Source organism: Diplotaxodon limnothrissa, linkage group LG3, assembly GCF_057381915.1.
Source record: "Diplotaxodon limnothrissa isolate DT_005_m linkage group LG3, D_limnothrissa_male_GT1.1, whole genome shotgun sequence".
Classification (NCBI taxonomy): domain Eukaryota; kingdom Metazoa; phylum Chordata; class Actinopteri; order Cichliformes; family Cichlidae; genus Diplotaxodon; species Diplotaxodon limnothrissa.
The window spans coordinates 63,941,333-63,963,451 of record NC_140598.1 but is presented as its reverse complement, the minus strand read 5'-3'; the positions used below and the strand labels follow the sequence as shown (position 1 = coordinate 63,963,451).

Here is a 22,119-nt window from a genome sequence, read left to right as displayed (position 1 = left end):
TCTCTCTGGGAGTTGCTGTTAACTGTGCACAACTTTTGACAATTTCAGCAGTGGAAGAAAGCTCATAAGTCCAGGTAATATGATCCTAACTGACAGGCAGGCTCGAAGCATTGAGGCACGCTCATGGCTCGTACTGCCGGATCATCCTTGGAGATGTTTTTTCTTTGAGAACCAGGTCCCTTTGAGAAATGGAAAAACTGTGCGTAACCCCGTCCTTGTGAAAAAGTTAAATCCTTTGAGTTTAGAGTCCTGTATGGTTGTTAAGCCCACGCCATCATGTTTGCCCTTTAGAGGAAAATAAGGCGCAGCTTTACCTGTTTGGGATACACCTGTTTGAGCTACACCCCTCTCTCTCTCTCACTCTCTTGCTCTCGCTCTGACATACACACACACCTAACAACCCGACAAGCCACAAACACACACTCACGCGCACACAGCTGCGGGGAAAAAAAGTCACCTTTCCGGTTTGGTTGAGGCAACATGACAGTTATTTTCTCGTCTTTACTTGCTCTGCTCAGAGGAGAGGCAGGTGAAAAGCAGGCACAAAGACGCTGTTTAAAAGAATGAATGTTTCGCTTTAATACTCACCCTGATACTAAACTAGTGCCTCCTCCCTCATAAAGAAAGCAAATTAATCCTTTAATTTAAAGGGATCGTCACAAACATCAGTACTATGCAAAAAATTCCTGTGAAGACTTCCTCAATTTAAAAAGAAAAACACACAAACACACACAATAAAACACCACCCTGCACATAATGGTATTTGTAATCTTGTTAATTTGCATACATGTAACTGGCATATTCACAGCTTGTTACAAAATAAATCTGAGCAGCTGTAACCAGCTAAACCAACAGGACGCCAGCAGTAAAACTACTGCCAGTTACTAATCATTATTAGTATAGTATAGTAATGTTTTGTTTTATTATTTTGGGGTTTTAAATCACAAGGTTGGAGGCTTCTTGGAGACACAACATTTAATGTTAACATAAAACTTTTAATAGGTTTGGTGTGTATGTACATGTGACAGTTTTAAGGCAGAAGTTTACTTACAAAATAACATGCATGATTTTTTTCGATAGCACACAGGTGAGGACCAAAGACAGCATCGCTGCCATCCTGTGGTGTACAGGAAACACTGCTCATTAAAGAGAAGCACGATTATGTTTTTCTGTACTCCTCAACAACAATTGAACATCTTAAACTGCAGCATTTTTTAAAACAGTCATGTCTTCTTCTGTTCTGTTTTGTTGTTGTTTTCTTGTTTTTTGAATAGCAGAACTTGGGAGGCTAAAACTAAAACACACAATTTCTCATGTTCACACAAACGGGCAGCAAAAAAAAGAAGAAAAGGAGGAAGTGAGATGGACAGTACAGCTTGTCTATATTAAAAAAAGAGTTTATATTTATATATATATAAATATCAAGCAAAAATCACTCTTTTTTCAGTTACTGGGTATAAAATATACTGGATATATACTGGATATAAAATATCTCTGAAGCTTTACCGCTGTCAAACTGAGTTTGTGTTAATGTTAAATATACGAGCAATCAAAGTATGTCATGCAACAAGGAAAAAGCATTTCTCGCAATCTCCCCTTTCTGGCCTCAACTTCCCTGTTTGTGACTCCTTCCAAACTTCCTCTAGAATCTCTAAAAGCAAAAGGGAAATAACCCGTGATGTACAAAATCTCATACATTCTTGAAGACCTAAGCTGAGTATGATGTGCAACATTTAATTACAAAGAGAGAAAGAAGTCATTCGTCATATCACTTCTTCATGCCGATTGTTTCATATGTGTCCGTTGCATGAGGAGTGAGACCCTGAGGGGGAGGATGAGGAGAATTTCAGTCCATAATTCATTAAATATAATTATAATAATAATCCAGCATTCGACTATCTGCTGGTTTTCTTCTCTTTGACATGTTGATAGCACAACAACTCACCGTATATATGCCCTCTTCAACATTCTGACAAGGAAAGAGGAGAGAAAAATGTCAGATACAGTAGAAATTAAAGAAATCGGACATTGTAATGACGGGTTTTTTTGGTTCTTAGTAACTAGTTACAGATCTGAGAAAAAAAATAGAAGCCAGTAAGCAACACATGAGTGGCTTAGGCGGTGCAGAGTTTGTGGCTAGCAATAGGAAATTAATAGACTTAAAAAGGGGGTGAAGCAGCGCACCAGTTTTGCATGAGAAAAAGAACACTATCTATCTCTGTATCCTGTGCAAGTCAGATTTTTGACAGAAAGAAAAAAAACTGTCACTGAAGCTGTTGCTTGTGGATTAAATTTAGAACTACGGATATTTATAAAACTGTCTTGGCTTCATGTAAATGTTAAATGTCCACATAGCTAAAACCAGATTCTTTGGCTCTAAGTGACACCCTGTTCATTTTCTAAACCTTCCCAGAGCGACAGATGTCTACACGAGCTCGAAAGTAAGCTGAGTAGTAAGTCCTTAATAGAGATTTGGATTAAATATGTCATGAACTAAGTAGACGTGGTTGTATGCGGCTATGGTGTGGCAGCTTCATCCTTCAGTTTCTGCTCCATTTTCAGACCTCAGGGTTTGTCCACTGAGGTTTGACCTGGCCAATGAGCTCATCTTTGTCTCTGGTGAAGTTCTGCCTTCTGGTTGTTTACCGAAACGCTACTTTTGTGCTGTGGTGTGTATGTGTCGCTGCTGTCTGCAGTTTAGACAGTGTGTTGCTTCTTTGTGCCTGTGTCAGTAAGGTATGCACTTGTGTGTCTGCATCCATTCTCACCCCCTTCGGCTTTCCTTTCCCAGCGGCCTCTTTAGCATTGGAGATCTGTAGAAGGCAAAGTTAGGGATCATTAAAGAAAAACTACAGTAACGTTTGAGTATAACCCTAAAGGTATGGTAAGCTATACGTGCATTTCCTGTTGTCACTTTAGAGTTAGCAACATTACACACGCTTTAGATATATCTTCTTTCGTTTGTCACAAATAAAGGAAGTGCAGTGCAGTAAGATAATGACCAAGTACTTGTGCTGCAAAAATAGTTTAAATCTAAAATCATCACTGTCAGCATGTAGAAGTACCACAGTCAAGAGAATATTTTTATAACCATCTTAAGAGTTTGTGTGCTTTACTTTGCTGATGATAGCCTACTGTAGATACATTTCAACTTTCTTGGATACAACCTTTATGAAAACCTTATATTAGTGTTGATGTAGGCTTCTGCAAAGACATATACATTTATATCATATGCAAACCTTGACTTTGCAGTAGAGAGCTGTCAGGATGATCCCGTACAGAAACAGGATGCCATCCAGGATATAACAGATCTGGGGCTCAGCAAGAGCCGCTGAGAAAACACAAGGGAATATCGTTAGCAGATTAGATTAGATCATATATTCATTTAAAATGATTATATATCATTGATATATCACTTATATCAGCGATAACACGGTTTTGTTGGGTAATGGCGCTGCCACCACTTTAGACTGAGAAACAGCGATGGCAGCAAGTTCTGTGCAACTGCAGAACGCTGTCTGTCGGTCAGTCTGCAACATGTAACATGTTTAAATGTATCCATAAATACATTCAAATAGCATAAGATATGGGGTATGTTGCCTTTTTTTAATGCTGTGTCTTATCTGTGCTCTCAGTTGATCGACTACTGTGATTAACAAACAGCATGGGAGGAAAACTTCAAATATGCGCTACACAGTACTCAACAGATAGTTTTAACACTATAATCATTCAAAAACCTTTCATATTGCAAAAATTACAAGCAAACTGTCTACAAATAACTAGAAGGACTGGATCGTATCTTTCAATGACCAACATCTGTCTGACTGACTATAGAAGATACAACAAAAATCCTTAATGCTGTTATCTGTGCTCTCAGTTGATCGTCTACTAAAAGAAGTGTGACTAACAAACAGCATGGGAGGAAAACTTCAAATATGTTCAGGCCTAAAGTTTAAAGTGAATAAGAACCTACGCTACAATATTCAACAGGCTCTTCTCGCTGCATGTTTACCACATAATGGAAGCACTGAACAGTACTCAACAGATAGTTTTAACTCTATAATCATATAAAAACCTCTTTTATCTTGCAGAAATTACAAGCAAAGTGTCGACAAACAAACAAAAGGACTGGGTCATGTTTTGACATCACAAACATCTGACTGACTATAGAAGATGCAACAAACGGCCTTAAAAAGCATTGATCTTACATTACAGTACTTTGAAGGTTGTGTGTAATTTCAATATTGCGCGATCGTGTCATATTCAGTCATTTATAATCCATAAAAGTGTTGATAAATCTAAAACTGTTCTGGATATAAGAAATTCAAGAAACTGACCTTTTTTAAAATAAGTATTTTTTAGAATTATAAGTAATTATTGCCCAAATAATTCCGTTTTTGTACTAGTCTCTTTTTTTTTTTTGACAGCTACTTTGTTTTTCAAGGAACTAAAACTTACGTGATTACAAAGATCCCGTGTAACTTTAGATTGGGTAGATGAAAAGAGAAGTTTTGTCTTATGACTCCAAAAACAGCTATTGGCCAGTCAAAGCACGGAGGGTTGGATTTCTTCAAATTTGCTAAATTCAGATGGAAAAGATGAGATCATAGGAAGAATTCATCAAAAAGTCTGAATGGTTTATAATTAACTTTTAATAATGGCTTTTCTTATTAAGGCTGAAAGTATACACTGAAAGTATATTATGGCCTTTAAAACTTTGATGTGTACACAGTTATTTGCAGTTGGATGAAAGGATGATGTCTTCATTGTGAATTTCCCCAGACAGCTAACGTCATTTTGGTCTGTTCCTTCCTTCACAATTTGTTTCGCTCTTCTCATAAATTCACTTCTCTAAAATCTCTGATCACATGACGGCTGTGCACACAGAGACTCGCTTCCAAACTGTTCCCTGCTACCTTCTCACTTATGTTCTTTAAATAAATAAAACATCTTTTTTCTTTAAAAAAAAAAAAAAATCATAATCCACATTTGCATAAAGACAAACATCGACATTTGACAACCATTAAAAAGTCAAAAAAATATCCCAGAATGATCTCACAGCAACTTCACCAGACGCGTTTCCGTCTGCAAAATTAATGGCCGATTTAGGGGCCGACAACCTGTACGTGTTTCAGCTTAGCCTGTAAAAATGTGTTTATTTGATCCCATTAACTGTTGGTTGTATTTGATTAAAAACGGAACAACAGTGTGATTTTATTTTATCTTTTACTTAACAAAAAAAAAGAAGAAGATTTTTGCACATACACCGTCAGAGACAAGTTTCCCATATTTGGAGGGAGCTGAATTTGTTACATACGCAGAAGTGGCTGAACAAATGCAGAAGCTGCTACTGGCCATATAGACCAGCATCCACACCCCTTGCCACAAGCAACAAACTCAGCAGGGTCAGTTTCTCTTCTCACAGGAACTAAAATGTGGTAAATACATCTGCTGCCTACACTGAGCGGAATAAGGCCAAATGTCAGAAAACCTCAGTGTTCTCTAACTTTCGGTAAACAGGATAGTGTAGTTAAAGAAATGCTGTTTAATTGAACAGCAGTGTTGAATCTAGTCAACCACATAATGAAAACACATCATGTTCATCCTGATTAACTTTACACCTCCGTTCACCCAAAAACTGTTCATTTTTCTCGGAAACTGAAACCAAGCGCGAGATCTCTGGACATTAAATCTGGTGACATAAAAACAAAGCGTTCCAGTATTTGTGTCAACTCACCGGCTTTCCCAAAACACATCCACAGAGGAATGGCCACCAGCATTTGGTTCCTGCACCACCCAGCCATGATAACACAGGCTCGACACGGATAATCAGCTCCTTGAACAGCGAGCAAACACGACTGCTTGGTGCGTTTTTTTTTTTCCGCTAAGACTTCGACTACTGCATACTCAGCTTTACAGCTCAGAGGGGAAGTTGTGGTCTGAGCTCTAAGTCCATTTGTCTCAGATCTCATCAGACCACTCCCCCTGTTAACACCAACCAAGAGGAAAGACTTCACTCAGGCGTCGGTGTCTGCTGTCATCTTTAATACTTTATTTGTTTTCAGGCGGCACAAGAGCGTGGAAAGAAAAAAAGAAAAAAAAAAAGAGGGTGTTTTAGACTTTACGAAGCCTTAAGATGTCAACTTATCGCAGTGGGACAAAGAAAACAGATGCGTTTACTGTTCAGACATAAAATATTTATTAGGTTGATTTGGGCATTGTACATGAATGGTGATAAACGAAGCCGCCTGTCAAAAAGCTCACTACAGTGAAAAGAGAACAGGAAGAAAGCCCGTCTGACAAGATAGTGGTGTGACAGAGAGAGAGAGTCCTCGCTGGGGAAGCGACACATTAAGAGTATCGCTTTAACGGTCCACCTCTCCAAACACTATGTCCTGCGTACCTGCAAGAAGATAACACTCGATGTGAAGCAGCTCCGTTTGCACGCTCGCTTCTGCATGTCTGCAAGTATTTAAGTTATTGTGACATTCTCACCAATGATGGCCACCACATCTGCCAACATGTGTCCTTTGGCCATTTTATCCAGACCGGCCTAGAAAGAAGCAAACATGAAGTAACATTTAGAGCAAGTGAAGCTTCCAGTATGCACGAGAGCACAAAAGTTGTCTTAATTCATGAGATTATAGCCTCGAGTTATCACAGTAACGACTCAATTAGTTTGTTTATGCAACTTCAAACACATTTTTAGCCTTGTAAACCCAAATTCTAATGACGACGTTCAACTGCATTAGCTCGTTTACCCATGAGCTAAGACGAACAGGAAGGAAGCCGAGGAGAGCTTTGGACAAAAAAAAAACAAAAAAAAAAAACAACTGCTCCGTAACGCTTAATAAAATATAGTTAATGAACTCAAAGTAGCCTAGAGGACAAGCCGTTAAATGAGCTGAATAATTGATGGTGGGAGTATTTAATATTTCACAGTGTCGTGTGAAATTTTTAAGTACGCACCAAGTGAGCGAATCCAGGGGCTTTGATCTTGCAGCGATAGGGTCTGCTGGAGCCGTCTGAAACCATATATACACCAAACTCTCCCTGCAAGCCACACACACGCACACACAGACACACACACTCCAATAAGCATATTACACCACAACAAAGTCCCATCTAATTAAGACTCAAAAAGCCTTAGTCGTACACTTTGATGACTGCACAATTTGTCCTTATACTCTACACTGAGTGCTCTCACCTTAGGTGCCTCTACAGCTGTGTATGTGGCCCCTGGGGGGACCTGGTAGCCCTCTGTGTACAGTTTAAAGTGGTGAATCAGAGACTCCATGGACATCTAGCAAAATAACACAAAGTTTGTGGGGGGAAAAAAGCATAAAAAGAAAAGAGCATCAGTGTATATTGAGGGAATGTTAACATTACAACAGTGAGGGGAAGTACAGGTGGTTTCCAGCCTTAAGTGCAGCCAAATTTAATTGAGTTTTACAATAAAACTGTCCTAACTCTGAAAAAGGACGAGTGAACACAAATTAACAAGAAATTGAAATAACACACGAGTGATGAAATACAGAGAAGAACGTAAATAGCCTGCAGGCTGCACAGCAAAAGAGGAAACCTCTCTACTCAACACACCTTCATCTCAGACCTCTTAGGCGGAGCCACTTTGGCATCATCCACCTTTATCTCGCCCTCTGGCATCTTGTTCATCGCCTGGTGCATGATCCTCAGGGACTGCCTCATCTCCTCCACTCTGCACAGATACCTGAGCCGCACACATACACACACAAGTAGCAGTAAACCACAGGACTGATGTTGCTCTACGCCACTACACGATATACACCTCAAACACTCTGCAGAGAAGGTGGAAGGCAGACGTTAGCAGCTCAGTCTGGCATCATCATGCTCAGAGTGCATTACACAACTACAGTACTACGGCATAGTATAGTACAGGAAATCGACCTGAAGGAGAAAAAAATAGTTCCCAGGGCCATTTTGACTGATTAAAACAGAAGTGGATGTGTTCCACTCATGCCAGTGAGACTGGTGAACCACAATGTGCTTTGTACGCAGCCACATGTTTAGTCACTCCAAGAGGGTGATCAGAAAATAGGTCAAACTCTGTGGACAAACGAGGTCGCCAACTTCTGCCGTCTGTGAGTGACGGCTCATTCTGATTATTTATGCTGCATTCATGAAAGCCAGGAGCATCAAGCTCTCACCGTGTAGGCACGTAAACCAGGATTCCTTTTAAACACAGTTGGCCAATAATGTCTCTGTGAAGCTTTCTGTTGCTAGGCTGAACGTCTGAGTTTTAAACTGGGTGACATATTTACTGCTAAATTTACATTGTGTTGCTTTGATCAGAAACAGAGATATGCGCCATGGCAGCTGCCGAGTGGTAAGACCTGGTTCTATAGGCAGCCTTTTGTAAAAAAGCAACAGATAAACTCACATAAATCACAAGTATTTCATTTCAAAAAGACTAAACTGCTCAATAATAAGAGACAGTAGAAGAATATATATAATAAAGAGACCAAATATTCTTCTGGTGTGCTCATACCCGGGCTGCTATAGAGAAGACTCGGGCTGTTTGTCTGGAGGAGTCTTACCTGTCATAGCAGTCTCCATTGCTTCCAATCGGAACGTCAAATTCCACTTCATCGTACTTGTCATAGGGCTGAGACTTCCTCAGGTCCCACTTGATTCCAGACCCTCGTAACATGACTCCACTGGTGGTGGGAAAAGCAGAGTGATGCATTTCAAGGTTTACAAACACATGTATTTCTAGCAGCTTCCAGAAGGAGATTATTTAAATGAATTATACAAACTGATTTCATAAGTTTGTGGCAGATTGCACCATTATTAAGACTGAAAACACGCGTTGCCTCTGACACAGCAGTGTCACTTCCCTTTAGGAGGGTTTGTTTATTCATTTAGAATGCATTTATAACAGCTCACTACTGTGCAAGTGAAGCCATCATTGTCATCAGTGTAACTTAATTTTCTAATATGTCAGTGAACTTTCATTTATGGGTTACCTGAAACCGTAGTTGAGGGCCTCCTCAGCAGAAACCACTCCGATGTCCACAGTGCGATTCTTCCAGATACGATTGTTGGTCAGCATCTGCATGAAGGAAATCCAACATGAATGTCACTTTAAATTTATTGCATCCACAAGCTCCACACGCCCATCGTGCTTGAGCTCACTGAGAGCTTGTGGAGAACTGAGGAGAACATGGAGTCATTCACCTCTTCAACTTCATCAATCCGAATGGAGAAATTCTTACACCACTCATAGATGTCATCCATCAGGCCAAGAGGCAAATCCTGAAACATATTCAAATGCAACAATATTATACTGATCTTTAGATTGCATCTCTCATCTATCTATCTATATAATCTACAGTGGGGCAAAAAAGTATTTAGTCAGCCACCGATTGTGCAAGTTCCCCCACTTAAAATGATGACAGAGGTCAGTAATTTGCACCAGAGGTACACTTCAACTGTGAGAGACAGAATGTGAAAAAAAAATCCATGAATCCACATGGTAGGATTTGTAAAGAATTTATTCGTAAATCAGGGTGGAAAATAAGTATTTGGTCACCTCAAACAAGGAAAACCTCTGGCTCTCACAGACCTGTAACATCTTCTGTAAGAAGCTTTTCTGTCCCCCACTCGTTACCTGTATGAATGGCACCTGTTTGAACTCATCATCTGTATAAAAGACACCTGTCCACAGCCTCAAACAGTCAGACTCCAAACTCCGCCATGGCCAAGACCAAAGAGCTTTCGAAGGACACCAGGAAAAGTATTGTAGACCTGCACCAGACTGGGAAGAGTGAATCTACAATAGGCAAGCAGCTTGGTGTGAAAAAATCAACTGTGGGAGCAATCATCAGAAAATGGAAGACATACAAGACCACTGATAATCTCCCTCGATCTGGGGCTCCACGCAAGATCTCATCCCGTGGGGTCAAAATGATCATGAGAACGGTGAGCAAAGATCCCAGAACCACACGGGGGGACCTGGTGAATGACCTGCAGAGAGCTGGGACCAAAGTAACAAAGGTCACCATCAGTAACACACTACAACGGCAGGGAATCAAATCCCGCAGTGCCAGACGTGTTCCGCTGCTGAAGCCAGTGCATGTCCAGGCCCGTCTGAAGTTTGCCAGAGAGCACATGGATGATACAGCAGAGGATTGGGAGAATGTCATGTGGTCAGATGAAACCAAAGTAGAACTTTTTGGTATAAACTCAACTCGTCGTGTTTGGAGGACGAAGAATACTGAGTTGCATCCCAAGAACACCATACCTACTGTGAAGCATGGGGGTGGAAACATCATGCTATGGGGCTGTTTTTCTGCCAAGGGGACAGGACGACTGATCCGTGTTAAGGACAGAATGAATGGGGCCATGTATCGTGAGATTTTGAGCCAAAACCTCCTTCCATCAGTGAGAACTTTGAAGATGAAACGAGGCTGGGTCTTCCAACATGACAATGATCCAAAACACACCGCCCGGGCAACAAAGGAGTGGCTCCGTAAGAAGCATTTGAAAGTCCTGGAGTGGCCTAGCCAGTCTCCAGACCTCAACCCCATAGAAAATCTGTGGCGGGAGTTGAAAGTCCGTGTTGCTCGGCGACAGCCCCAAAACATCACTGCTCTCGAGAAGATCTGCATGGAGGAATGGGCCAAAATACCAGCTACTGTGTGTGCAAACCTGGTAAAGACCTATAGTAAACGTTTGACCTCTGTTATTGCCAACAAAGGTTATGTTACAAAGTATTGAGTTGTATTTTTGTTATTGACCAAATACTTATTTTCCACCCTGATTTACGAATAAATTCTTTACAAATCCTACCATGTGGATTCATGGATTTTTTTTTCACATTCTGTCTCTCACAGTTGAAGTGTACCTCTGGTGCAAATTACTGACCTCTGTCATCATTTTAGGTGGGGGAACTTGCACAATCGGTGGCTGACTAAATACTTTTTTGCCCCACTGTATATGTATCTATAGATAGATTTTAAAAAGCATGTTTAGAGAAGTGTTGAACTTTCTAGTTATAAAAATGTAATGAATTCTTCTCCTACCTGATGTACGCCACCAGGCCTGACGTATGCAGCGTGCATCCTTGCTCCAGACACTCGTTCATAAAACTCAAACATCTGAGAGGAGACAAGAATTAAAGATTTAAAGAGGAAAGAAAAAGAAAAAAACCCCACACATTTCCATGTACAGTAGTGTCACAGTCTCAGGATTAGTGGCAAAACTCATACGCTGGATTAGACGGCCTATTTTAAAAGAAAAGCTACAATCGTATCTACCAGTCGATCACGGTGATAGGTTATCATTTCACTGATGAATGCTGTTACAATCAAACAACTGAGACTCTCAATGAGTAGACTGAGGCTGGTGCCACTGCAATCAAGTGTCTAGTCAACAGACACTGAATGCAAGACGTTTGAAGTTCAGTGTGAAGTTTCTAGACTTTGATTATTCGGGGTACCATTGTTTTATCAGCATATTAGTACTTTATGCAACAGTGTAGCCGTAGATTTTGGAGGACTGCGTATTCCACCTGTTGTCAGGATTTATGATGATGCAGTTTTCATTTCACTAACACCAAATCCTTTGATGACCACTTACTACTGTGTTTGCTTGACTTGGCTGAACCCCTTAGTGAATCTGTGGGGTATTATCAAAAAGAAGATAAGTAACACTCTGACCTAAAAACACAGACAACCCGAATCTCACTATCAAAGCAACCTGGAATTAAGTAACATCACCGTGGAGCCACAAACTCCTCATTTCATGCTACGCTGGATGCCGTAAACCAGGATTCTCTTCAGATCATCACATTGTATCGCCAGCAGAAGATTCAGACTCAAGCGGTTGACTCATTTTACAGTCCTGTCATTTTTGGGACACTTTCAGTGACTCAGTGAAAATGTGAAGTCAGACGTGGCCCACATCCTGACTCACACACAGGATATTGTTGAGTAAACACCTGAAGAGCTGAAGGTCACTGTGCCACTAACTGATGAGAACATAGCTACTGTTTATGAATCAAAGATACAGCGATTTTGGGAGCGGGCTTGACTCAACAAAAAAAAACTAGAACAATCCCCAGATTAGAACCACAGTACACCTTGTGATTGTTGTTCCGTTACCTTCTCTCGCTCCTCGAACATCCAAAAGAAGGGAGTCATGGCGCCAATGTCGAGAGCATGTGTGGTGATGGCCATGATGTGGTTCAGGATGCGAGTCAACTCTCCATACAGCACTACAAACGACACAGAACAGAGCTCAACAAACTGGAAACAGGTTCCAGCTGCTCACTGGTGAAGTTTTACTTTACTTTCAGTTCAACATGTTTTGTTAGCGTCCACGTAAAATAAAATAAAATAAAAAAATCTACTTAAACACTTCAATGCTTCTTGAAATTAGATTGGTGATTACTTGGTCAAACAATCAATTCAATCAGATAAAAAAGCCCCAGGAACACTAACTGAGTGCAAGAACAGAGGGCATGTTAGCTCTAGATAGCTCGTATGTCAAGTTAACTCTTCACAAATAGAGCCTAAACATTAAAGGCAGGTACACAACACAACAGTCAAGACAGTAGTTGACGCTTTTTGTTGCCAGACACGACTTTAAAGTGATCCTCTTTGAAACAAAACTACGACTCTGATCCTTGGTTCTCACTGTTTCCTGTTGAGGAAGAATCCAAGCAACCACAACTACATTTTCCAATTCTCCACATTGGAAAATGTAGTCTTTTCAGATCTTCAAGTTCATGTACGTTGTGCAATTGTGGCTGCCTGATCTCTACCAGAAACCTCATTTGTTCCGTACAAGGCTAAAGGTGAGAGGCACGTGTCTGTGGCACAGAAACACACTGAGCGTACATCTCCGTGCAGCCTATGCTGTGAACTTTGTAATGGACCAATAGAAGACAGTAGCAGCGCTTATGTTTAGTTAGCGCCCCCTAGTGTGTCATTTTTAACTGCATCTTAAAGCAAAGGGTCAAAAACAAACATACCAGACAAAGAAAACTGCTGTTGGAAACTCAAAAAAATGTAAACGTTTGTTAAATGCTCATGAAATCAAGCTTTAAAAGGGTTTTTTTTTGCCCAGTGAAGGTCTTACACTTCCAGAGAAAACAATGCTGCGCAAGTACCATGAAAGTGCACAACATTAAATTTGATTCATCTTACAGTCATAACAATAATGTAATGCATACTTTATTAATCCCCATAGGGAAATTACTCATCTGCATTTAACCCATTCACTCAGTGAATGGGTACCTCGGGGTAGCCGTTTAGTAGATTCAAACCCCCAACCTTCCAATCATGGGGCGACCACTTTAGGTCACGAGCAGTTGTCTAAGCATTTCACTGCATATCGTACTGTGTATGACTGTGTACGTGACAAATAAAAATTTGAATTTGAATTTACCCACTATCCCTGCCCCTAGCTATATTTATATTTATTTCATTTATATTTTTTTCTATTTTCTGACAGACTTAATAGTCTGTCAGAAAATAGAAAGAAAAAAAAAACACAGTTTCCTTCAGCTAAATACACAAACTAAAGATAAAAAAAAATGTAGATATGAGTACATAAGTGCAAACTACATTGTAATTAAATAAAAAATTATAATAATATAATAATAATATAATAATTTATAAATTATTACAAATTGTAATAATTTATAAAATGCAAATTTGGCATTAATAGTGGTTAAATAAGACTTCCAGAATAATGTTTTTTTAAATATTTTTTCTTCAGGAGTTTTCATATTTGACCACTCATGCTCAGTACCTCTGATCCACTGTGCACGGGGTGGGGCCTGGATGTTGAGCAGCTTCTCCACAGCCAGAGAGTAGGCTTGCTCATTACACATCATGGAAACATAGTCCAGGCGGTCAAAGTAGGGCAGAGCCTGCAGCAGAACGTGTTTTATTTAAATGAGGATGGTTACAAAAATAATACAAACTGCCCCTACACTTACATGCATACAAAATAATTTAACAGGTATGTAATGGCTGGAAGTTGGCGAGTACAAAGACCACTTAAGTCATCCCATTGTTCAGTACCTGCAGGTATGTCTTATACTCGATTAGCTTTTCTGTGCCACGATGCAGCAGGCCAATGTGTGGGTCACATTTCTTGACAGACTCCCCGCTGAGCTCCAACACAAGACGCAGCACACCGTGAGCTGCAGGATGCTGAGGGCCGAAGTTAATCGTCAGGTTGGACACCTCCTTCTCTGCAGGAGGATCTTTGTCTGAAAAACAAAGAGCACAAAACAGCAAACTAAAGTTCGACCAGTCTGACAGACCAGCACGTTTGTTTTCATCAAACAAATAACCATAATGCGGAACAAGCTGCCCAAACTATGAGCACATCTTAAATCAAGTGCACTGTGGAAATAGAAACGCGTAAGTCAGACACTGAATACCTGCCTCCCATCTTAATGAAGGCTGGCAGACAGAAAACACAGAGGACAAAAATGGAAATAAGTCAAACGTTTTACCGTTGTGTCTCTGCCAAAGGCTGACATGATACATTTAGACTTGGACTGTGTTCAACTCTCCCGCAGTCTTGGCAGCTCATTATTTTCCCTTTCAGTTACAATTAAAAGAAAAAAGTAATATTTGAAACGAGTAGATGTTGGTGAACAGCAGTCTTTACCATTCCACGGGGGCGGTGTCCACTTCTCATTAACAGCAGTGGGGTACATGACTGCACCAGCGAACTGCTCCGTCCACTCCACATCTGGCTGCCATTGTTTCTGCCTGTGAAACACAGCAAGGTTATTTTTAAGGCGATGTAGGTATGAGGCTGGGTGGCGACCTTTATCAGTGCTAACACGATCCTGCAGTACAAAAAGGTGGTGCCTCAGGCTACCTACGCGCTGCTTAAAGCCTTAACCTCATTATCAGATGTTACTTGGAACTGAGCCTGCCAACCTGAGGACTGATCGTTAGAAGTAGCTCATCAAGGAAACATGCAGAGATGGAAAGTTTTCTTCGTGAAAAACAAAATATGTCAATGATTCAGTAGTTTGGAGGGCCACCTTTTGCAGAACTTAGGTCGAGTAATTGTTTTGTGCATCACTTTATCAGTCTCTCGTGTCATTGTGGAGGAATTTTGGCCAAGTTTTTTTTTTTTACAATGCGGCTTCAGATCATTGAGGTCTGCAGGCTCTCCTAAGATCTCCCGACAGTGTTTCAATGAGGTTGAGGTTTGGACTTTGAAACTTTGTAGATTTACTTCTGCGACTGGAACAGCTATCCCTCATTTACTCATTTTAAGTTTTCACTCATCCATTCAGAGTCAGCGGATGCTGAAGAGTGTGCAGATGTCACCAACTTTCTGCAGAGCGAATCTCTACAGACCTCCATACTTCAATGGGCTTCGGATTAGCTAAAGAACAGTGCGTAAAGACCTTCATGGAATCGGTTTTTATCGTCGAGCAGCTGCATTGAGTGGTATAAAACTCTCCATCCCTGGAAACTAGAGCAGTGGAGACGTGTTCTCTGGAGTGACCAATCACACTTCTGTCTGGCAATCTGAAGGATGAGTCTGGGTTTGGTGGTTGACCGGAGAACGGTACTTGTGTGACTGCACTGGATTATGGTGTGGAGTTGTTTTTCAGGAGTTGGGCTCGGCCCTTTAGTTCCAGTGAAAGAAATTCTTAATGTTTCAACATATCAAGACATTTTGGACAATTTCCTGCTCCAAACTTTGTAGGAACAGTTTGGGGATTTCCCCTTCCTGTTCCAACATGATTGTGCACCAATGCACAAAGTAAGGTCCATAAAGACAAGGATGAGTGAGTTTGGTGTGGACGAACTTGACTGGCGTGGATAGAATCCTGACCTCAACCCGATAGAACATCTTTGGGATGAACTAAAGGAGAGACTGAAACCCAAGCCTTCTCGTTCAACATCAGTGCATGACCTCACAAATGTACTTGTGACAAAATGATCAAAAATTCCCATAAACACACTCTTAAACCTTGCGGAAAGCCTTCCCAGAAGAACTGAACCTGTTACAGCTGAAATTCTGTGCAGACATAATATTAAATCCTATTGATGAATTTCATATGTGTGTGAAGGCAGATAAGTACGTATGGAAACACTCTTATCCCACGCAAAAACAAACACACACTCAAAACTACCACCAGGTTTATGAAATGTGTGCACCGGCCTATTTTGGTCTTGCCATTGTGTGTATGTAAGTAAATCAGAATCACTCTGAACCAGCAGGCTTGTGCACTCTGCATACTGCCAAGGCCCCATGTCTACATAAGGAAATACGCTGAGCTCCAGGTAAAGTGGAAAAAGTGGTAATAATGCAAGAAAGAAGCCTGAAGACACTGAAACAACTGTGTACGAAAAGGAAGCCAGAAAAGGTACAGCCTTCCAAAGACTTTGCATGAGAGCAACAATGCAATGAGAAAAAAACCACAGATCCTCCAGAATATGTGGGACAATGCCAAAACTGTAAGTGATGTCATTCAGCAAATCACTGATTTGTGCGTGAACTTACATACTATTATTAAATGATAATTAAATCTTGTGGGGGGTTTCAGAAGCAACTTTGCAAACTTTTTCTCTGGGAACTGTCATGAATTTAAACACTTAACATGCTAACTCAGGCCTGTACAGTCTAAGATGGAGCTCTTGGGATTTTCCAGTTCCTCTGAGCACTGCACAGCCTGACCGTGGATTGCATTCGTTGGGATTTCCACCCCTGGAAAGAATGTGGCGTTGTATTAACACACACCTGAGTGCTCTAAAACTAGCAAACAGCTAGTTTGGTAACATTTGCGGATCAGTTATTCAAATGCATTTGATTAGCACCATCTGGCTGCTCTGTGCCCTCCTAACTCCTATAGAAGTAGTAAGCATGTACATGTTTTTGACAGCACTGCATGAGTCCTGTAACATACAGCCACGGTAATAAAATAGCACGTATTAATGCTGAATATTACAAATATACAGAGGCATAAATATGTCAGGTTTATATCCCCCTGAATTTGGTTCAGAGACCTTCTGAAGCCCTGAGCTGAGTTAAACATAGCGTACTACACCTCCAAAATCATCTATTTATTTTCATCCTTGTGCCAAAACCTTTAATTTTCTGTCTATGCGTTAAAACCATTTTGACCTCACTGACCATGAAACACCGATGTAGTAAACACTGACACACGCTGACAGCAGATCTCCAGTTAACCCGACAGTGGGAGATGCGGACCTATGCTCTAAACAAGCTGCTGAGGGCACTCGTTATAGGCAAGCAGCCAATAAATATGTTTTTCATTTATTTTCATACTACTAAACTGCACAGGGCGAGCCCTGCGATGTTTTATAGAAGCAAAGCCGGATTATGTAGCGTTTTGCTAGCATGAGCCTCTCGGCATGCACATCTGTGAGGAGCTAAGCGAAGACCGTCATGAGGACAAAGATAACTCGTGGAGTCACGGTTTGTCTTTTTGCTATCATACCTGTTCTGCAGCAGCGCACAGCCAGGGCTCAGCACATTATGGCCTAATAACAATTTTGTTGAAGGACGTCCGAGTTTGCTAAGCGACCTCAACATTGTGGCCGCCATCTTGGCTGTTAGACAACCTCCGGCCAGTGACGTAGAAGAGTTTCCTCTTCTGTAGTCGTGGTGTCGTGTCTGCCACCTGTCGGTAAATGTAGTTCAATTCATTGTTTTCTATTTTTATGTCTACGAAGATTTAAAAATATAAAGAATTATTAATATATATATATATATATATATATATATATATATATATATATATATAATAAAATGAAAGTAACAATTTAATATCATAACTTACATTTTTACATCAATAATTCTCACTTCTAATTCTCACTGAGGTCTTTTAAGTGGATTTGGCATGTTCTCCCAGGTACTCTGGCTTCCTCTCACTGCCTACAAACATGCAGGTGGTTAATTTGTATTGTATTGTATCTTTATTTTGAACATGTTAAAATAGTACAAAAACAGAAAAACAAGACAAACAAAAAAGCAAATCAAAAGGAAAACAAAACATTAATAATAATAAATAACTTACATGTTAATAAAGGAACAGGAAGATGCATAAACTTATTTAATCCCAATCCATCATTTAGTTACTAATAGTTATACTAATAGTTAATTGGTTATTCTTAATTTGACCACAGGCATGAATACAAGCTTGAATGGTTGTGTCTCTCTGTCCTGGATGGATATTGCACTTATATTATCATACAATGGTGCATCCAGTCAATAATCCATGTGCAGTCTTGGTTGTATTTAAACTTAACTATAATTAGATCCTAATAAATATGGGAAGAATTTGAATGATTACCCCCATGCTGGTAACCTCTAGCAGGTACATTGGATATAAAACAGCAGTGGAAGGTAAAAAGAATCACAGGCTATTGAACTTACTCAATGTTTTTACAAAACCAGCCAAAATTAGGACCCCAAAATTAGATAAAGTATTAAAAGTTTATTATTATTTTTCTAAAACACTTTGTACTGCCATCTATAAACATACTACAGACTTATAATGGACTCTCCAATGAAGAATTGAAGCTCCAGCAGTGCATGTTAAAAAAAATCTCCACCTACTCAAAGATGACAAATGCCACACTTTATAAAAAACAGTGCTTTTATTTATGTAATACTGTGGAAAAATAATTACATACCATTTTTAAAAAATATTGAAGGTAATGAAATTAAAAAATGAGAGTTTGATAACGTTCGTTGTACATCTTTTGAACAGTTTTCTCTGCTACGAAGAACAGTACAATAAGATAAACATTGGATTTTTCTAAATTCAAAGACACAATAATACAGGATACAGTCCTACCAGAGGTATAAAAGTACTGTAACAGGATTGTGAGAGAAATGATATGGACGTATACTTTAAACACACACACACACACACACACCCACACACTTTTAGACACAGACATGCACACACGCAAGTGCATACAATAGTGACGCGAGCGCTCCGATTGGGGCGCCGCGTGTTTAAAGTATGCTTCCCGTACACGCGCAGTCATTCACGCATCTATACAAACACGCTGTACAAATCGATGTGCGCGCCTACGCCCACGCACTCCCCCTTGATCCTTCTCTCTCTCGCTCACACACACACACACACACACACACACACACACACACACACACACACACACACACTCGCACGCCCACACGCTCACAGTCATACACTACTACATGTCAATATTGTGGACAAGCCTTCATTAAACCTCTCCTTACACATTCTCCTCTGGCCATTTTTGGCAGACGGACGATGAGGAATGATTCAAAAATGGAAATGTATGACATGTTCCTCTATAAGGCCACTCTAAACCCAACATCTGTGTTTTCTCTCTCCGTCTGCACCAGGCTTGTAGTTCGGAGCTCGGAGATAAAGGCTCCAACCTACAAAAAACTGTCTGGGAATGACTCAAGGCCCCCAAGCCTGGTTTGTAAAGCAACAGCCGCCAATAGTAGGAGCTTCTACTGCATATACATGGTCTAAGGTGAAGAACAACATGAACACTTGGCACTAGGTTTCTTTTATACACTGATACAGCCTTCTGATGTGAAACACAACCTGAATTCAGGCTCTTCTGTTGGCACTCTTGTCTCAGTGGATTTCCCTCAGGCCCGAGCTACGTGCGCTCTCGTTCAAAGTTTTGGTCCGTACGTACACATTACATGTTTTTACACTGACAAAAATAATTCTGTAATGTTAAAAAATAGAATACAAAGCTCTAGTCTTGTGTGCAAATAAAAAGAAGACATAACACAGATATAGATGTCTAAGACGTCTAAGCATGAATACTGTTGATGCAGTGCAAAATGACGACAACCCCCCCGAGCCCCCCCGCCCCTCCCCAGCCCAACAGTCCCCTACCCTGCCTGACAGGCATGACGGCCAAGTGCCACTGTACACAAGGGCGCGCTGGGCTACTATGTATATGTGCTCTATGATCACTGAATAAGTCAACCAGCAAAAAGGAAAGTTAAAATGACGGCCAGGAATGACTTCCACTGGTTGAGGTTTCTTCCGATCAGTTTGTACTATGTTTTTCAGTTTGCTTTTAAGACGCTCTCTCATCATTTTACAACGTCAGTTCACAGCAAAGGCTATGGGCTCCAAAGATCAGCGATCTCTTGTCCTCTCTCGGGTTCTTGCTCTCATTACCCATCTTGATTGTGACTTGCACCGTCCGCTCTTTCAGAGCTCAGATTTACAAACGCATCGGGAGTGAGGGAATTCCAGACTGTGGAATTTCCCTTCCCTGTCTCATTAAGCTCCTTCCTATCCACCCTCTCTTTTGCTCGCTCCTTGCTTGTTTCCCCTACCCCCGTCTCACGGGCATGGTTGTCTGACTTTGTGCCTGTGTGTGTGTGTGTCATGTTTTTTTTGTCTTCTGTAGTTGTGTTTGTGTTTAGTAGGGTGTGTTCATGTTAGTGTGTGATAATGTGTGCATGTCAATTTGTGACTGAGTGTTTTCAGGTGTGACTCTATTTATAAGATGCTTCCTCATGCGCAGCTAAGACTGTGAGGCGGGTATGCATCTCTGTCTCACACGTGAGTCTGCATCCGCTGTGTGTGCCGGCTGTGGGAGTAGTCAGAGTGTTGTGAGGTGTAGGAGAAGCGAGTGGAGCTGCCGTACTTTCCTAGTCCAGTCTCTGATCCCGAGGGAGCTGGGCCTCCTGGGCCAACCCCAACCCCAGGGCTGCCCACCCCAGATCCTACCCCGTACATCTCATAAGACGGGCCGGCTTCCAGAGGAGCCAAGCTGGATGGTGCAAAACCCATTCGGTAGGTCTGGTAGTGCGAGGGGTATCCATAGTTGTCGTAGGCCAGCTGGGAAGTGGAGTCCAAGAGGCTGCAGTCTCCAGGGAATTCACTGGTGGCAGGGGCAGGGTTAGCCGGGGGCTGCTGGCTCTGGCCCCCGCGGGTGAAGGTGTTGAACTGGGCGTAGCTGATGTGGGACAGTCTGGAAGGCGGTCGCGGGTCGTAGCAGGCTTGTGGGCGTCCGGGTGACGTGAGGGGGCCAGGGGGCCCTGGGGCTCCTCCGCTGGCTGTGGCACCTGAGCCACCGGTGCTGCTGCTGATAGATGCAGCTCCCCCTGGTGTTCCCGTGGGGGAGCGGTAGTCAGAGTAGTGCATGGTGGAATGGGAGGCAGGACGGACTTCATCGTGGGTGGAGGCTCGCACATTGTAATAGCCATTGGTGGGGTCCTGAAGAGAGAAACAAGACAGCAGGAAACAAAAGAAAGAATAAGTAAAAAGAGTTCAGAGAGTTTATTTTTAATGATTTTTTAACAATTTAGCAAAGTTCAAAGGTCTCTGTAGTAAATCATGTTCCTTTCTGTTCTCTCAGAGACTTTTCTGTAGTCGTGGAAGGTCAGAGGTCAGGGCTAACCGCAAGTTTTAAGCTGTTTAACATCAAGGTGAAGATTCATTAAAATCGTGCTGTGTGGCCAGTTTGCTCCTTAATCGTGACTCAGCTGCTCGAGTCCTTTGCAGAAATGAGTGCAAATCGATTTCTTGGGAGTCTTCAAAAATGACACTCAAGGCTAAAGCACCCTGCATGATTCGTCTGCAGCACGGCCCTATCAAACCCGACAGCTGAGAGAACCGTGACATCGTGTCACCCTGCTTGTCAGTTTTTACATTTAGACTTTTATTTGCATGCGTAATAATTTTAATGAAAAGCTGGAAATTATGCACATAAAAATGTGTAACCAATATTTAACCAGTGGTCAAAATTATTATAGAAAGGAAGAGGATAGCATGTAAGAGTACACTGAGTATATCTCATTAGTTTCAGTTCAAATATTTGCTAACAGAAACACACGAGTTTCACCGTTTGTTTTATTGTTATGAATTTCACTCAAATATAAAATAACAAGAAAATGCACATTACACTAACGGTGTCCTAAAAAACTGACGATAACTGGGCCATTTAAAAATGAAATATCAATGATTTGTCAAAAATGAACCGATGATAAAACTGCAAATAACTGTATAATTTGTACATTATTCTACAGTTATGTTTACAGACTCTCTCTCACCTCCATGTGCTTATATTTTAAGTTTCATTTGCCAAA

The 22,119-nt window shown here is 41.1% G+C and overlaps 3 protein-coding genes across 3 annotated transcripts in view; all 3 read right to left on the bottom strand.

The window, feature by feature from the left end:
* Positions 1-876: 876 nt before the first annotated feature.
* fcer1g (Fc epsilon receptor IgFc epsilon receptor Ig) lies at positions 877-5,911 on the bottom strand. Its single transcript, XM_085351110.1, has 5 exons — positions 5,738-5,911; positions 3,240-3,331; positions 2,769-2,813; positions 1,946-1,969; positions 877-1,822 (listed from the first exon to the last, which is right to left on the bottom strand). The coding sequence occupies exons 1-5, from the start codon at positions 5,802-5,804 to the stop codon at positions 1,769-1,771; spliced, it is 282 nt and encodes a 93-aa protein (XP_085207236.1). The 5' UTR covers positions 5,805-5,911; the 3' UTR covers positions 877-1,768.
* A 276-nt stretch (positions 5,912-6,187) lies between these two features.
* ndufs2 (NADH:ubiquinone oxidoreductase core subunit S2) lies at positions 6,188-17,610 on the bottom strand. Its single transcript, XM_085351109.1, has 14 exons — positions 17,492-17,610; positions 14,671-14,774; positions 14,073-14,263; positions 13,798-13,918; positions 12,144-12,256; positions 11,064-11,138; positions 9,217-9,294; positions 9,006-9,091; positions 8,577-8,696; positions 7,600-7,729; positions 7,208-7,303; positions 6,970-7,053; positions 6,496-6,553; positions 6,188-6,403 (listed from the first exon to the last, which is right to left on the bottom strand). The coding sequence occupies exons 1-14, from the start codon at positions 17,596-17,598 to the stop codon at positions 6,366-6,368; spliced, it is 1,401 nt and encodes a 466-aa protein (XP_085207235.1). The 5' UTR covers positions 17,599-17,610; the 3' UTR covers positions 6,188-6,365.
* Positions 17,611-19,934: 2,324 nt separating this feature from the next.
* LOC146636903 (kin of IRRE-like protein 1) overlaps positions 19,935-22,119 on the bottom strand; it is a 36,881-nt gene continuing 34,696 nt past the window's right edge. The window contains exon 16 of the mRNA XM_085350400.1: positions 19,935-21,247. Coding sequence (XP_085206526.1) covers positions 20,585-21,247 — 663 coding nt within the window. The 3' untranslated portion in view covers positions 19,935-20,584. The remainder of the gene's footprint in view (positions 21,248-22,119) is intronic.

Excerpts from the sequence above, each read along its gene's own strand:
- fcer1g (XM_085351110.1), bottom strand. The coding sequence starts at position 5,804 with ATGGCTGGGTGGTGCAGGAACCAAATGCTGGTGGCCATTCCTCTGTGG. Across the intron at positions 1,970-2,768 it reads GGAAAGGAAAGCCGAAGGGG|AATGTTGAAGAGGGCATATA; the intron begins GTGAGAATGGAT and ends TTTCCTTGTCAG. Across the intron at positions 1,823-1,945 it reads TTGAAGAGGGCATATATACG|GGTCTCACTCCTCATGCAAC; the intron begins GTGAGTTGTTGT and ends CCTCCCCCTCAG.
- ndufs2 (XM_085351109.1), bottom strand. The coding sequence starts at position 17,598 with ATGGCGGCCACAATGTTGAGGTCGCTTAGCAAACTCGGACGTCCTTCA. Across the intron at positions 14,775-17,491 it reads TGTGCGCTGCTGCAGAACAG|GCAGAAACAATGGCAGCCAG; the intron begins GTATGATAGCAA and ends TGTGTTTCACAG. Across the intron at positions 9,295-11,063 it reads GGCCTGGTGGCGTACATCAG|GATTTGCCTCTTGGCCTGAT; the intron begins GTAGGAGAAGAA and ends AATATGTTTCAG.